Raw genomic sequence first — 15,526 nt, 5'->3', positions numbered from 1 at the left:
GTTTGTGAGGTCTGGAATATGTAATTCCATTGCTCACAGAAATTGGAAATATCACAATTTTGAAACTTAAATGACAATTTACAATTTAAACTTCATCTACCTTTCAAAAAGGCAATTTGACATTTAGGGGCACATTTATATATATATATATATATATATATATATATATTTATATACACGCAAAGAGAAGCACACTCACAGGAACGAACAACCGTCTCAATACCATTGTTAGCCTGTTCTATGGCGATTTACCACCTGGGTGCAGCTTCTTTACTACAGAGTAGAACTTTCCTGTAGTATATCAGTCTGATCCCGCCTATTACGGTCAGTCCAGCGCCAAAATACCAGGCAATTCCTCTCTGAGCATGGAACACAGCAACCCCAGATGATCATTTCGGCCTTCATTGGGGCTCGTCAGTGAGGTGTAGCCATATTCCTCTAAGCACACTGAGCAAAGAGTCCACGTGTAGAAAAACAAATCCTCCCTCCTGGGTCAGCCACCTGGGTGCAGCATTGAGATGAATAAAATATCAGTATTATTTATTTTTTCACACTTTAGAGGATTTTCTATATGCCACTAGGATGTTTCTCGTAATCAGGATATTAAATCATTTGTTATTTGTGTCAGAGGTGCTATCTTACATCAGCTGATAAGTTAACCCCTCTGAATTTGTTATGTGCCAAAGAGAGTTGTGGATCAGACACAAAGTCAGTTTAAACTCAGTAGGCAGGAAATAAGATTCACACATAGATGGTTAGATAAGAATCTAGGAGACAATGTCAATGCTTGGCAAAAGATATGAAACATAACCGCTTTAGCCCTACATACAACCTGGCTGCTAGTTCCAGCAGAAGAGGGTAAACGGTTCCTGCAGCGGTTGGGCTAATCCAGCAGTAGAAGTGTGTCCGTGAGCAGAGATCAGACACAGAGCGTGCCTGTGTGCTGAGAGCGGTAGCGGCTCTTCCCTGAGAGCGGCAACAGCTGATGACGTAGGCGAGTGAGACACAGGCAACGTCTCACTCGATGTAGAGTGCAGAACTGACAGAGAGGAATGAGCGCAGCGTCAGAAAACAACGGAGGTAAGCTTGGAGCCGGATTGGCTCATAGAACACACAATGGGGTTGTGTATTGAAATTATCCAGCAATAAGGAGTGGTAGTTTGGTAAGTTAAATAGGGTAGAGAGGATGTAAGGGGCTAATAGGAAAGAGGCAAAAGAGGATCTGACATAAAAGCAAAGATGATGCACTCTCAGGCTTTTCACAAATAATTGTCAAATTTATTAGATGACGTTTCAGATCTACACAAGACCTTTCATCAGATCAAAACAGTATTAAAGTAACTATTGACAAATATACATTTTACAATAGTGTAAGAAGTACTGGTTGAACGGTTTACAATTACTGAGTTATAACACTCTATTGGGCCAGGGTCGGCTCCAGAACGAATGAAATGGGGGGGCATTTTTTTTTTCACGAGGGGGCACGCATTTAAAAAGCATGTATGAGAGTCAAAATAAGAGCAGACCTACTGTGGCAATCCAGGGGTTACGTTTATCAGATCTCTGGCTGTGCAGGAGTTAGATTTGTTTATATTTCTGGAAGTGCAGCGGTTACATGTGTCATATCTCAAGGAGTATAGGGGTTACATTTATAAGATGTCTGGCAGTGCCGCAGCAGTTACATTTACCAGATTTATGGCAGTGCAGGGGTTACATTTGTCATATCTCAGGAATTTCTCCCACATATGACACAGCCAGTGGACACTGTTTGCATGTGTAGCTCTACCAATGACCCTACTAATGATCAAATAAGCTTTTATGTGACAATAAGTTTGAGTGCCAAGCAGTACATTACTTGTACAGATATTATTAATGATATTTACCAGCACACACACAGTATATACAGTATGTATATACACACAAAATATATATATATATATATATATATATATATATATACACATACATACATATATACACACACATATATATATGTATGTGTGTGTGTATATATATATATATATATATATATATATATATATATATATATATATATACACACACACACACACAAACAATATATATATACACAGTGTGTGTATTGTGTGTATGTATGTGTGTGTGTGTATATATATATATATATATATATATATATATATATATATATATATATATATATATATATATATTAAAACAACCTTGGGGACAAATAGATGTTTTGAAACATGTAAATAATAAACATATTTCACTCATTGTCCCACAGCTACATTTGAAGTGTGTGTATGTGAGCACCTATAATCTGACACACATTTTACACCGATCACTGCAGATAAAGCAGGCACAATGCACACTTGTTTTGTGTGACCTGCAGTGGGGAAACCAAGGAATTCCCATTTGCTTCTTTATCTGTGGCTGCCAGGATATAAAGCACAATAGGGAAGGGATACTACTCTCACACACACATTGGTTATAGGGCTGTGTTTTGCAGACAGATGATGACATCATCAGACAGAGGTCTGATGATGTCATCATCTCACTGCATCTCAGTAGTAAGTGGGCTAGCAGGAGGAGGGGCAGTGCAAGTCCTAGGTTAACTGTGAGAGCACCAGCAGAGAAATGCAACTTTATTTGTTATCTGGTTGTAAATAGAGGAGAGTAAAGAGATTAGCTGGGCCCTCCTAAGTGGTGGATCTCCAGGGTCCAGTGGCTGCAAATGGTTTATGCGACATTTGGGACCCTGGACGTTCCGTCACTTTTAAAATGTAAAAAAAAAAAATTTAAATCACTCCTTTTGCCCTGGGGGGTACAGCATTTCATTTGGGTGGGCATTGCCCCCAATGCCCCCCCTTAGAGCCGAACCTGTCTGGGGCCTATTTATCAAAGGTCTTGCGGACCTGATCCGACAGTGCGGATCTGGTCCGCAAGACCTCGCTGAATGCGGAAAGCAATACGCTCTCCGCATTTAACATTGCACCAGCAGCTCTGGTGCAATGGCCGCCAGCTGGGAGGTGTCAATCAACCTGATCGTATTCGATCGAGTTGATTTCCGGCAATTACTGTCCGCCTCATCAGAGCAGGCGGACAAGGTTATGGAGCAGCGGTCTTTAGACCGCTGCTTCATAACTGCTGTTTCTGGCGAGTCTGAAGACTCGCCAGAAACACGGGCCCACAAGCTCCGTTCGGAGCTTGATAAATGGGCCCCCAAGTGTGTTCTTTGTGGTTTACAATAATACTGCACTAGATTTATTGATGATGTTTATTCCGTTTATCTGTTTAGGCCTTTCAGAAAAATGGATGACAAAGGTTCCCTTCAGTGGGACAAAATAACTGAGCTGGAAAAGGGCAAAATTTACAAACAGGTAAATAAAATGTAAACCGTCTCAACTGAACAGTCACGCGCAGAAATGTAATTGTGTCTGTATTATCAGAAGATTATTTAGGCTTTGCAGTTGATTCAGGAGTTTTCTAAAGTGATAATAAAATGATACATAGATGTTATACCAACAAGGCAACCATACTACTGGTTTTATTAGATGTGATGACCTAGGACCAGTTGTAATGGTCTGTAAAAAAACACATTAAACATTTTTTTATATGCAACAGAAATTAATCACTACAATGCAACATTTCTGCTTACAAGATCAATGTTTTCAAAGTAATTAAAGCAATATTTTTTCTTTTATGATTCAGATAGAGCATGCAATTAAAAGCAACTTTCTAATTTATTTAATATTATAATTTTTTCTTTGTTCTCTTTGTATCTTTATTTGAAAAATAAAGAATGTAAGCTTATGAGATTGTTCATTTTTGGTTCAGCACATGGGTAGTGAATTAGAAAGTTGATTAAAATTGCATGCTTTATCTGAATCATGAAAGAAAAAAGTTGGGTTTCATATCCCATTAAAATGTATCTTTATCTCTCTTTCTGTGGCCAATTAGAAACAAATATAAATGAGCTGCATATATTGGCCAATCACCATGCAGCACATGGCAGGGTTCTGAATACTATAAATTGTTGAGGGGAAGTGAGAAAACAAAGAGTAAGGCTGTTGGATGCCTAAGAGGGCTACAAGATGTTATATGAAATGAGTGGTATGTGTTCATATTTGTTCTACTTATGTTAGCATATTACGGTATATGCAGCAGAATAACTGTCAATAGTATATTGCATGTGTAGTGATGTCGCAAATAATTCGCCGGTGAACATATGCGATTTTTGATCCGCCCCCTATTCGTCATCATTGAGTAATACTTTGACCCTGTACCTCACAGTCAGAAGACACATTCCAGCCAATCAGCAGCAGACACTCCCTCCCAGACCCTCCTACCTCCTGGACAGCATCCATTTTAGATTCATTTGGAAGCTGCATTCTTAGTGAGAGGAGGGACAGTGTAGCTGCTGCTGATTTAATAGGGAAATTGATAGCTAGGCTAGTGTATTCAGTGTCCACTACAGTCCTGAAGGACTCATCTGATCTCTGCTGTAAGGACAGCACCCCAAAAAGCCCTTTTTAGGGCTAGAACATCAGTCTGTTTTTTTTTTCCTGTGTAATATAATTGCAGTTGCCTGCCTGCCAGCGTGTGTGTCAGGCTCACAGCGTATACTGTGCTCACTTGCCCAGTGCCACCACTCATATCTGGTGTAACAGTAGTGTAGATTTAAAAAAAAAAAACTTTTTTGACTGTGTTAAATAATAGCAGTCAGTTTCCTTCACACGTGTGCGTTTCAGTGCCTGCCTGCCTGCCAGGGCACAGTGTCACCCCAGTGCAACTCATATCTGGTGTAACAGTAGTGTAGATTTAAAAAAAAAAAAAACTTTTTTGACTGTGTTAAATAATAGCAGTCAGTTTCCTTCACACGTGTGCGTTTCAGTGGCTGCCTGCCTGCCAGGGCACAGTGTCACCCCAGTGCAACTCATATCTGGTGTAACAGTAGTGTAGATTTAAAAAAAACAACACCTTTTTGACTGTGTTAAATAATAGCAGCCAGTTTCCTTCACACGTGTGCGTTTCAGGGCCTGCCTGCCAGGGCACAGTGTCACCCCAGTGCAACTCATATCTGGTGTAACAGTAGTGTAGATTTAAAAAAAAACACTTTTTTGACTGTGTTAAATAATAGCAGTCAGTTTCCTTCACACGTGTGCGTTTCAGGGCCCGCCTGCCAGGGCACAGTGTCACCCCAGTGCAACTCATATCTGGTGTAACAGTAGTGTAGATTTAAAAAAAACACTTTTTTGACTGTGTTAAATAATAGCAGTCAGTTTCCTTCACACGTGTGCGTTTCAGGGCCTGCCTGCCAGGGCACAGTGTCACCCCAGTGACACTGGGGTGACACTACCTGATCGATATAATATCATACCTGATGTTTTAAAGCACGTTATTCCAAACAATTTAGGAATGTTAGGTGATTTATGCCCTTTATGGCTTAAAACCAGACTCTGCATCAACTATGTAATTTTCCATGGGAGTTTTGCCATGGATCCCCCTCCTGCACGCCACAGTCCAGGTGTTAGTCCCCTTGAAACAACTTTTCCATCACTATTGTGGCCAGAAAGAGTCCCTATGGGTTTTAAAATTCGCCTGCCCATTGAAGTCAATGGCGGTTCGCCCAGTTCGCCGGTTTCGCGAACTTTTGGGGAAGTTCGCGTTCGCTGTTCGCGAACCCAAATTTTTAGGTTCGCGACATCACTATGCATGTGTAAATAGTGCCAGCGACTGCAGTTTTTTTATGCAATCACATACAGGAACTATTGCAGTGGCCATTTATCAAAATACTTACACCATTTAAAAGAACATTAAACACCTCTTGTGTCTGTGCCATGCTTACTAGAGAGTCCAAAAAGCAATTTATGTAACCTGTGAATGCTGTAAAACAAACAGCTGGTTAAAGTGATAGTAAACACTATTTATTTACCATTCCCCAGTTTTGCATAACCAACAATGTTATAGAAATATACTTTTCTTTCCTAAGAAATGGAGAGTCCCCAACGTCATTCAATTACTAATGGGAATATCACTCCTGGCCAGCAGGAAGAGGCAAATAGCATCACAGTAAAGCTATTAAGTGTCACTCCCCTACCCATAATCCCCAGTGATTCTCTTTGCCTCTGTCAATGAGGAGGTGAAGTTTGGTGTCTGAAGAAATGAATTCCTTTTTTGGGTACTTTTTCCTGTAAGCAAGGATTTGGGTTTAGCTGAGTCCACGTCAATCTCTTCAGTAGAGTAGTGATGGCTTTTAAGCAGTTAAGAAGTTGTGAGGTAATCCTTGCTTTGTTTCCTAACACATTGCTGCCCATGGTACAGAAAGCCAGAGTTGGTTACTCTGTTCTTTCTTTTTCTACAGGTCTCTGTAAGGAGTATGTGTCCTATCACGCCTTGTGAGCTCTCTTCCTGCCGTACAGCTAGACTGCATGTAAGTGCTTTTGTCCTCTAGGTCTTGGAGACTTGCACTTCAGAAGAATATGTCATATGCAGTAGATGGGGACATTTTTAAAATCCTTTATACAGGATTTTCTTTGGCATTGGGCAGGCACATTATGTATGTTGAGACGAGGGGGCATATTTATCAAAGTGCGAGCGGACATGATACAATGTAGCGTGTCATGTCCGCAGCACATCGATAAATGCTGACAGCATACGCTGTCGGCATTTATCATTGCACAAGCAGTTTATCAGAACTGCTTGTACAATACCGCACCCTGCAGATTTGCAGGGGGTGTCAATCAATCCGATTGGGTTGATTTCTGTCCGCCGCCTCAGAGCAGGTGGACAAGTTATGGAGCAGTGGTCTCAAGCACCATTCGGAGCTTGATAATTCGGCCCCAAAGGGTTAATCTTCCCTTTATTGGGACTTTTTTCCTCTTTGGGCTAATTTTGTTGAAATACGTTATTAGTATGTGTGTGGCTTATGTTTTATTCAGGGATTTATGTATAAACTTAAAATTTGGCAGTTTGGTTTTCTTTGCTTGCTTAGCTAGAACAGACAAACTGACAGACTGCTTGAGCGTTTGTGTAAATTAAGCTCTGATGTTGTAGGCAGAGGGAAACGCACACCTTTTACTTGCTGCGTAGTTTCCTCTCTCTGCCGGTTATGTGACTTCTTTCTGCTGTTGGATTATTCACGGAGCGGAGCAGTGTCATTGAATTTCAGTCTCTTCAGTGTCAATCTACTATATGATCGTTTTAGAGACTTCTGTCAGCCATATTGTGTATAAGTGTTACTGTAAGGCACCTCAGACTGTCTGAGGTGTAGGAGGCCTGAATGGTTTATTATTTTAAATAATTTTTGCATAATGTTAAGCGGCTGTGGTATTAAAAATTCTTAAAGGTACAGTGTATTTAAAAAATTTCTACAATTTGGGGAATTTTTTATTTAGTATTATTGACATGGACCAAGACTCTGTGTCTTTTGACAAATGCTTGTTATGCCTTAAGGCACAAATTGTTTTGCCTATGCAATTCTGTGCTGCATGCTTAGCTAGAATACTTCAATTTAAAGATAAATTGTTTCCCTCTGAGCCCAATGTCTCTCATGATGATGCTGTTCAGGCAATGCCACAGCTTTCTCCTCAAACGTCCCAAGTCTCTATGGTGTCACATACAGTGCCCTGCAGTTCCTCTCAGCCTCCTAGAGGAGTTTATTTGCCTGCAGGTTTTGCTGCACAGGTATCTTCTGTGGTATCTGTGGCATTATCTTCTTTTCCTATGCTGGGAAAATGCAAGAGGAAAATTAGACATTCAGGTAGTAAGGTCTCTGTTCCACCTACTGCTATGCAGGTTGCCCTCCCTCATAAGTCTGATGAGGAGGATACGTCGGTAGCCTCTGGGGGTGAAATATTAGATTCGGACAGTATGATTCCTTCATCTGATACTGAAAAAGTAAACTTTAGATTTAAGCTTTAACACCTTTGTGTACTGTTAAAAGAGGTATTGGCTACTTTGGACGACTCCGATACTTTGGTCGTTGTCAACCCTAAGAAGTCTAGTAAACTTAATAAATACTATGGTGTTCCTTCCTCTGTGGATGTTTTTCCTGTCCCAGACCGTGTGATGGAGATTATTTCACAGGAATGGGAGAAGCCAGGGATTCATTTCTCCCCATCTCTTATATTTAAAAAGATGTTTTCTTTTGCTGACTCCATTAAAGATTCTTGGTGCACCGTGCCTAAAGTAGAAGGGGCTATTTCTACTCTGGCTAAGAGAACTACGATCCCTATAGAGGATAGCTGCTCCTTTAAGGATCCCATGGACAAAAAGCTGGAAGATTATTTGAAGAAGATGTATGTTCATCAAGGTCTTCAATGGCAACCTGCAGTTTGTATTGCCGCAGTGGTTATCTTATTGGTGTGACGCCTTGTCTGAATCAATTTTAGTAGAGACTCCGTTGGAGGAGATACAAGATAGCATTAAGGCACTCAAACTAGCCAATTCCTTTATTTCTGATGCTAACATGCAAGTTATTAGACTGGGAGCAAAGATGTCTGACTTCTCTGTCTTAGCACGTATTGCATTGTGGCTAAAATCTTGGTCAGCTGATGTTACCTCTAAGTCCCAGCTTCAGTCACTTCCTTACAAGGGTAAGACCTTGTTCTGACCTGGTCTGGCAGAAATAATTTCTGATATTACGGGTGGAAAATGGTCTTTTCTACAGCAAGACAAGAATGTTCTTGTAACTCAAGGGACGTCAAAGTAATGACCTGGTCTGGCAGAAATAATTTCTGATATTACGGGTGGAAAATGGTCTTTTCTACAGCAAGACAAGAATGTTCTTGTAACTCAAGGGACGTCAAAGTAATTTTTGTTCCTTTCGTAACTTCAAAGGTCAAACATCTTCCTCTCCCTCTTCCAAACAGGAGCAGTCCAAGTCTTCTTGGAAGCCCAATCATTCTTGGAATAAAGGGAAGCTATCACAGAAACTCTCAGCTGAGTCTAAGTCAGCATGAAGGGTGAGCGCCCGGTCCGGGATCGGATCAAGTGGGGGGCAGACTTTCCCTGTTTGGTCAAGCGTGGAGACGAGATTTCCCAGATCCTTGGGCTGTGGACATAGTATCTAAGGGTTACAAAATAGAATTCAAAACTTTCCCTCCCTGGGGCAGATTCCACCTCTCACAATTATCTGCAGACCAGGTAAAAAGAGAGGCATTCTTGAACTGCGTTCAGGACCTTTCCTCCCTGGGAGTGATTGTTCCAGTTCCAGTAAGCGAATAGAGTCTAGGATTCTATTCAAATCTGTTCATGGTTCCCAAAAAAAGAGGGAAATTTTCAACCCATTTTAGACCTAAAGTGAGCAGTATGATTTGTTTTGCTTATGAGACTGTTGGACAGCAGCCTCCAAAGAGAATTACAGCTCATTCCACTAGGGCTGTCTTCTCTTCTTGGGCTTTTAGAAATGAAGCTTCTGTGGAACAGATTTGCAAGGCTGCAACTTGGTCCTCTCCGCATACTTTTTCCAAATTTTATACTTTTACCTCGGCTGAGGCCTCTTTTGGGAGAAAGTTTCTTCAAGCGGTGATGCCTTTTGTTTAGGTCTGCCTGTATTGTTCTCCCTCCCTGTTCATTCTGTGTCCTCTAGCTTGGGTATTGGTTCCCACTAGTAATTGAATGATGTAGTGGACTCTCCATATCTTAGGAAAGAAAACTAAAATGATGCTTACCTGGGGGGGCGGAGCCAAGCCGTGCTGGGACATGGCGGTGTTCTAAAAAAGCTCTGTTGCTGTCGTAGCTCAATTTCAGCATAAGGGGCAGGTGGAGGCTCCAATTCGAGTACAATTCCCATATCGGTACTTGGGATATGACACCGAGCTAGATTCGGCTTACTACGGACCCAAAGAGAGCGTACCGCAAAAGAACCCAGGCCGGTCTGATGTACATGCGGCCGCCATCTTGAGGTGCAATACAGAAAAGGGCTTTGCAGATCTGAGGACGTTGCCTGTGCATAGGCGGTTTGATCACACGATCAGTTCAGCAACCGGAGGTCTCACCTACCTGATATCTTGACACGGCCTGTGCAGTCTAGAACGGATGCCGGAGCGGAGCCATTGAGAGAGGGTTGCTGCACCACAAGTCTCTGCGGCCTCTGAGGTAGTGAGATTTACATGTTACCTTAGAGGGATTAATATTAAAGGGGACTTAATTATACCTTGCAAGAGAGAATTGGGTCACTTGGAGGCGAAGATGGTTGTTTAAGCAGTGGAGGTCTGAGGGAGGATTTTGTAATACGGTGCTTTTTGATTTACCAGACATTTCATCTCACGCACCTCAGGCTGTCAGTAGCGGAAAACATATGAAAAGAGAGAGGTGAAGATTTCAGTTATAACTTGTAGGTATTCTAAGGGAGAGATACAATTGGAATACTGAATAATCTGCTACAGGTAATCATTATTGCTGCCTTTAGGGTGCTTACAATGTAAGCTTACATAATAAAGGTACATATACCTAAGCACCAGTGTGTATATGCTTTCCTGGACACAATAACTAAGTCATAGAGCAACGTGAATAAGGACTTCAGAACAAAATACACTGAGGTTAGCTGAGATCTGGGGGCATACCTTTGTGTCTCTGTGGAGCTCACGGATATGTCGCAGCGTAAGGGCCCAAAAATGGATAAACCAGCCAAATCGGCATCAACCACTCCCTCAGTGACTGCTTTTTTCCACACTTCTGAACTAACAGCTCCTGACTTATCCAAATCTAAAGACAAACTTACATCTGACCCTCAGATGGACTCCCTAGCTTTACCCCAAAACACATTACAGATGTTGCATTCACAGCTGGCAGACCTCCCTTCTAAATCTGACCTTGCATCCTTAAAATCTTTTATAAAAGGAGGAAATGAGGGACCTCAAGAAAGATATAACAGATATGGGCTCTAGAATAGAATATCTTGAAGAGGGACAAGAAGCTCCCAATAACCTTGTCAGCTCGAATACTACTCAAATATCAATACAGGATTCTATTATACAAACACTGCAGGAAAAGTTAGAAGACTTAGATAATCGAGGAAGACGTAATAACCTCAGGATAAGAGGTATCCTAGAAGAGATACAACAAGATCAATTAAAACCATATCTAAAAGACTTGTTTGCTTTTTTACTCCCGAGGGCACCCAACCTCCAACCTGAGGATATTGAACGTATACACAGGGCTCTCATATTCAGGGACAATTCTTTACAAATCTATCAGGACTTATGCCCCCAGACCATTCAGAGAAGAAGAGAGGTGAGATGTATCACCAAGACCCTTCAAGAAAATAGTATTTGTTATCGATGGGGTTTTCCTTTCAGTTTAATTGCCACCCACAATGGCTCTCAAGCAATATATAAGGGTTTCCAAGACTTAGACACTTTCTCCAAGAAATTAAACATCAATATTGTCCCACCAGAGGACAATGTATTGGAAGCTCCTCGTCGTTCTGGAGGCAATCACTTGGAGGTCCCCAAAGAACAACGTTCTCAATGGACAAGATCACAACCTAAAAGAAGGAAAACAGGCCCTCCTCCATGAGAGGGCCCCTGCTGATTTTGTGAACTGGACTTTTTTTGTAGGCCCTTATGGGCTTTAATATTAACCTTTATAATGTAGCTTAGCTTGAGGCCTGTATTGCTGATCACATGTGGTCCTTTTCCAGAGGATGCCTGGACGTGAAGGTTGGGTAAGACCCATGAGACTAACATTGCTGTAAAATAATGTATAGACTAACCTGTATAATGCTCTTGGGGTCCCTATCTCATCCCATTCCTCTATGCATGCATAGATGTAGGTTTCTAATAATCATTATACCACTCTACCTAACTTTTAGACTTGTATCTATGACTGGTAATACCCCTGAGCTACGTGACAGTAATGATACTAATGATACTAAATTTAATTGAGACTTTTAAAAGCTCTCTTGTCGGGGGAATTAAGCAAATGATACTCATATACTCTATACAGTTGTCTCTTTCAATTGGGCCAGTCACCTCCCCATTTTGTAGATTAATTTATCTAACTAGAGCAAAAATACGACACCACTTCCCCCCAATTAAGGTGTATAATTCCAAAGATACACTATGTTTTATAACAGTTTTTTGTTTGTGTTTTTTTTTATTTTAAATATTTTTATTGAGGCAAATAATATGACAGTACAAAGCATGGTAACCACAAGCATAGGCCCTTAACCCGTAAGGGCAATTATCAAGAGCATACATCATTGGCAGTACATAAATCATAACAGATCACATTTAGAATCATTAATAAGAACTTACATTTCAAGAACAATCAGTAATCAAAAATAGTGCTGAAATTGTGGTTGTTCCTTTATGGTCCAGAAGCATCAAAACTGGCCTCAGGTTTTTTAGGTATTTAACTTATAGGGCCCTTATTGGGTCCTCAGAGCTATTAATGAACCAATCATAGGGGGGAAGGGAATATATCTACTACCACTAGAAATAAACTCAGCTAATCTCAATTTAGAGGGTATGGGATAGTATATCAATGGCATATTAGTAATAAACACAGTTAAACAAAATCAAGGGTTCATATGGGGTCTAAGCCCCTAGGCTTAACCAGTACGCTATATAAGCAGAGGGGGGAATACTGCTTTAGCAGCACTCTAACAATAACCATAACAAGTATGGCCAATATATAGAAAATCTAGTTGAGTAGTGGCAAAATGATGCTGAGTACATTCATTTAACTAGAGACAGTATTAAACCACAGCTAGATGAAATATATGCTATAAATTCTACCAGCCACTTACATATATTAAATAACTTAAAACAGTTAGATCTACTAGCAAGCGACTTGCCGCTAGGGTAAAGCCTAAGCACCAGACTAGTACTTTCTACTGTTGGGAGTAATAGCAGAATTGCAGTCAGGGTCACATCTATCATTGGGTGTAAAATGTGACAGTATAACTGAGATCTAAGAGTTACCGTAATGATACAAATAGTCTTATATAGAACTTCTAGTTCAGCGACATGGCATAAGCTAGCAACTTTAACTTTAGTAGTCTAAGACATATTGATATCAGTTAGGGACATATGCAAACCGGCAATAAGTATGGGTGAAGTAAGTCGCTATCATAACATGTGCAAGCCACTGTAGCAGTCTGAGGCATATAAATAGACAAAAATGGAGCCTCATATCAAAGTGGTAGTGTAGTGACATAACATAAGTTAGAAACTTTAACAGCCTGAGATATATTAATAAACAAATATTAAGCCTCAAGTCAGAATAGTATGTCAGTAACCTACCATAGCTTACTCTAGTAACTTTAGCAGTCTGGGACCTATTAATAATCATATATTGAGCGTCTGGTTCAACAACATAACAGACACCAGCAGCTGTAGCAATCCAAGACAGAGCCAAAAACTTGAGGCAAATTTAAACAGGTCTGTAACATAGCATACACTAGCAGCTTAAACATTCTGAGAAATATTAATAGGCATATATTAACCCCCGTGTCAGAGTGATATTTCAGCAACAAAACATACGCTGGCAACTTTGGCAGTCTACTTAAATGACACTAACTTTAGTCAGTCTTCTACTCTCCTCCAGTGGCCAAAATAAAAATCTTCAAGTTTACACTCGCTGCAATATAACTCACAAGGTTGCAGCGTTATTCATATAGGGGAGACTTACATATATCAAACCCATTTAAGCTACATCTATACTTAAAAAAAAAGGAAATAGTCTAAAAAATGGGGTTGAAACATAAGCCAGTTCTTAGAGCTAGTGGCCAGCAAAATTCAAACCAAATAAACTGTCCCAGTGTCTCCAAGTAGGCTTCACCTCATAGCCGGTATACTATGCTTTCTCTCTTGAGAGCCCCCAGGGTCGAAAACAAAGGATTGGCACAAAGGACTCTGAGAAGTGTCCCACTCTCTCGGCCGCATTCTTTCCAGATGGTGGCTATGGTGCGTAACGGATGATTTCACTGCCGCAACACCCCTCTCTCCAGTGGTGCTTATCTCCCAGTAAGCAGGCCTCTTCCCAAACTTCCACTCTACCGCAACTGCAACTCCCAGGCCGTGTCGCTCCCGACACAACTCAGCGTAATCACTCCTGAGTTGCGAGTGGTGGGCCATCTCCAAACTTGTGGGAACAACGGTACCTGCTGCACTCAATGACCCAGCTGCAGATCACTGGAGCCAGAAGACCTGTAATTGTCTCGCACATGTGACCGGGACATCTTCTGGGTATTCATCCACTGTCAGAGGATCTCTGTCCGGTGGGCTCACCGCCTCCTGGGCTGGAGGTAGTGGGTTCGGTAAGCTCAAGTGAGGCCTCTTAGGACTTGTAGTTTCGTTGATTTGCTCTGAGGGGCCTCTTGGTGTTAGATGGTAATGTCCCGCCTGTCTGGCTAGCATACAGAGGTTATTACACTCAGTGACCCAAGTCTGTTGTATTTTCTTGTGGGAATCGTTCAGCAGTCTTGTCACGGCTGCAAGTATCTCTTCAGTACCAGACGCCATCTTTAGTAGGTACATTCAGGTGGAAACCGCTTTAAACTCTCCCGTTGTCTATCTTGCATAACAGGGGTGGCTTTGAGTATACTTCAGCAATGCTGGTTTCAAAGGGGTTGTGAGAGGAATCGTATCTGTGTACTTTTAGACCCAAGGGCCTGCAAGGGGGAATATATGCGGCAGCCCTAGCCACGCTGTTCACAATAAGTGTGCGCAGCTCACTTGGAAAACATAGGTCAGGGTGTCAGTTGATCGCTCCTGTACCTCAAATATATTAGGTAAGGGATCTCAGCTTCCTAAAAAAACAGTCTTTGATAGAGTATCTCTTCTTAGTTGCAAATAGAAAGCAAAGTTTATAGAATTCATGCAGGAGCTCCTCCAAAACACATCCTGCCGCTCCAAGCATAGGCTCCGCCCCCCTTTGTTTGTGTTTTTTAATTGTTTTGTTATCAAAGTTTATGTTGTCTCTCTTGTCCTTGTATGATATCATGTCAGAGACTAGAAGTTCTATTTATAATTATGCCAAGTTAGTTGGAATAAGATATGTGCTTAAATTCCACAATGCTGTCAGGTATGAATAATCTTAAAATACTCTCACATAACGTTAAGGGGCTAAATATACCACAGAAAAGATCCATAGCTATTAGGGACTATAAGAGATTTGGATATGATGTAGTAATGCTCCAAGAGACCCATTTTAAGAGAGGTCATGAACCTAAATCCTCTTTTTTGAAATTCGGCCCTGCCTATTGTGCTTCAAACTCCACCAAACATAACGGTGTTTGTATACTGATTAATAAACACACCCCTCTCGAAGTTAGTTCAATCATAAGGGATAGGGAGGGCAGATATTTAATTCTCACAGGGATCTTTCCTCATAAACATATCACAATAGTCAATATCTACGCACCTAGCACAGACTCCCCTAGATTTTTTCACCACATTTGCAAAAGAATTTTAGAGACGTCAAGAGGTAGCTTGATTGTTGGTGGAGACTTCAATATAACATTAGACCCATCTATAGATTGCTCCACTGGGAGATCATCGACCCCTAGTAAAGTTCTCCATCAAATAAGAACATA

The 15,526-nt window shown here is 41.1% G+C and overlaps 1 protein-coding gene across 2 annotated transcripts in view; it reads left to right on the top strand.

The window, feature by feature from the left end:
- NT5DC2 (5'-nucleotidase domain containing 2) overlaps window positions 1–15,526 on the top strand; it is a 271,150-nt gene that overhangs the window by 178,917 nt on the left and 76,707 nt on the right. For both annotated transcript variants that reach the window (XM_053721025.1, XM_053721024.1), the window contains exon 10: window positions 3,278–3,359. In XM_053721025.1, the coding sequence (XP_053577000.1) occupies window positions 3,278–3,359 (82 nt within the window). The remainder of the gene's footprint in view (window positions 1–3,277; window positions 3,360–15,526) is intronic.

The sequence above is a fragment of the Bombina bombina genome, chromosome 7 (assembly GCF_027579735.1).
Source record: "Bombina bombina isolate aBomBom1 chromosome 7, aBomBom1.pri, whole genome shotgun sequence".
Lineage (NCBI taxonomy): Eukaryota > Metazoa > Chordata > Amphibia > Anura > Bombinatoridae > Bombina > Bombina bombina.
This window is presented reverse-complemented; position numbering and strand designations above follow the sequence as displayed.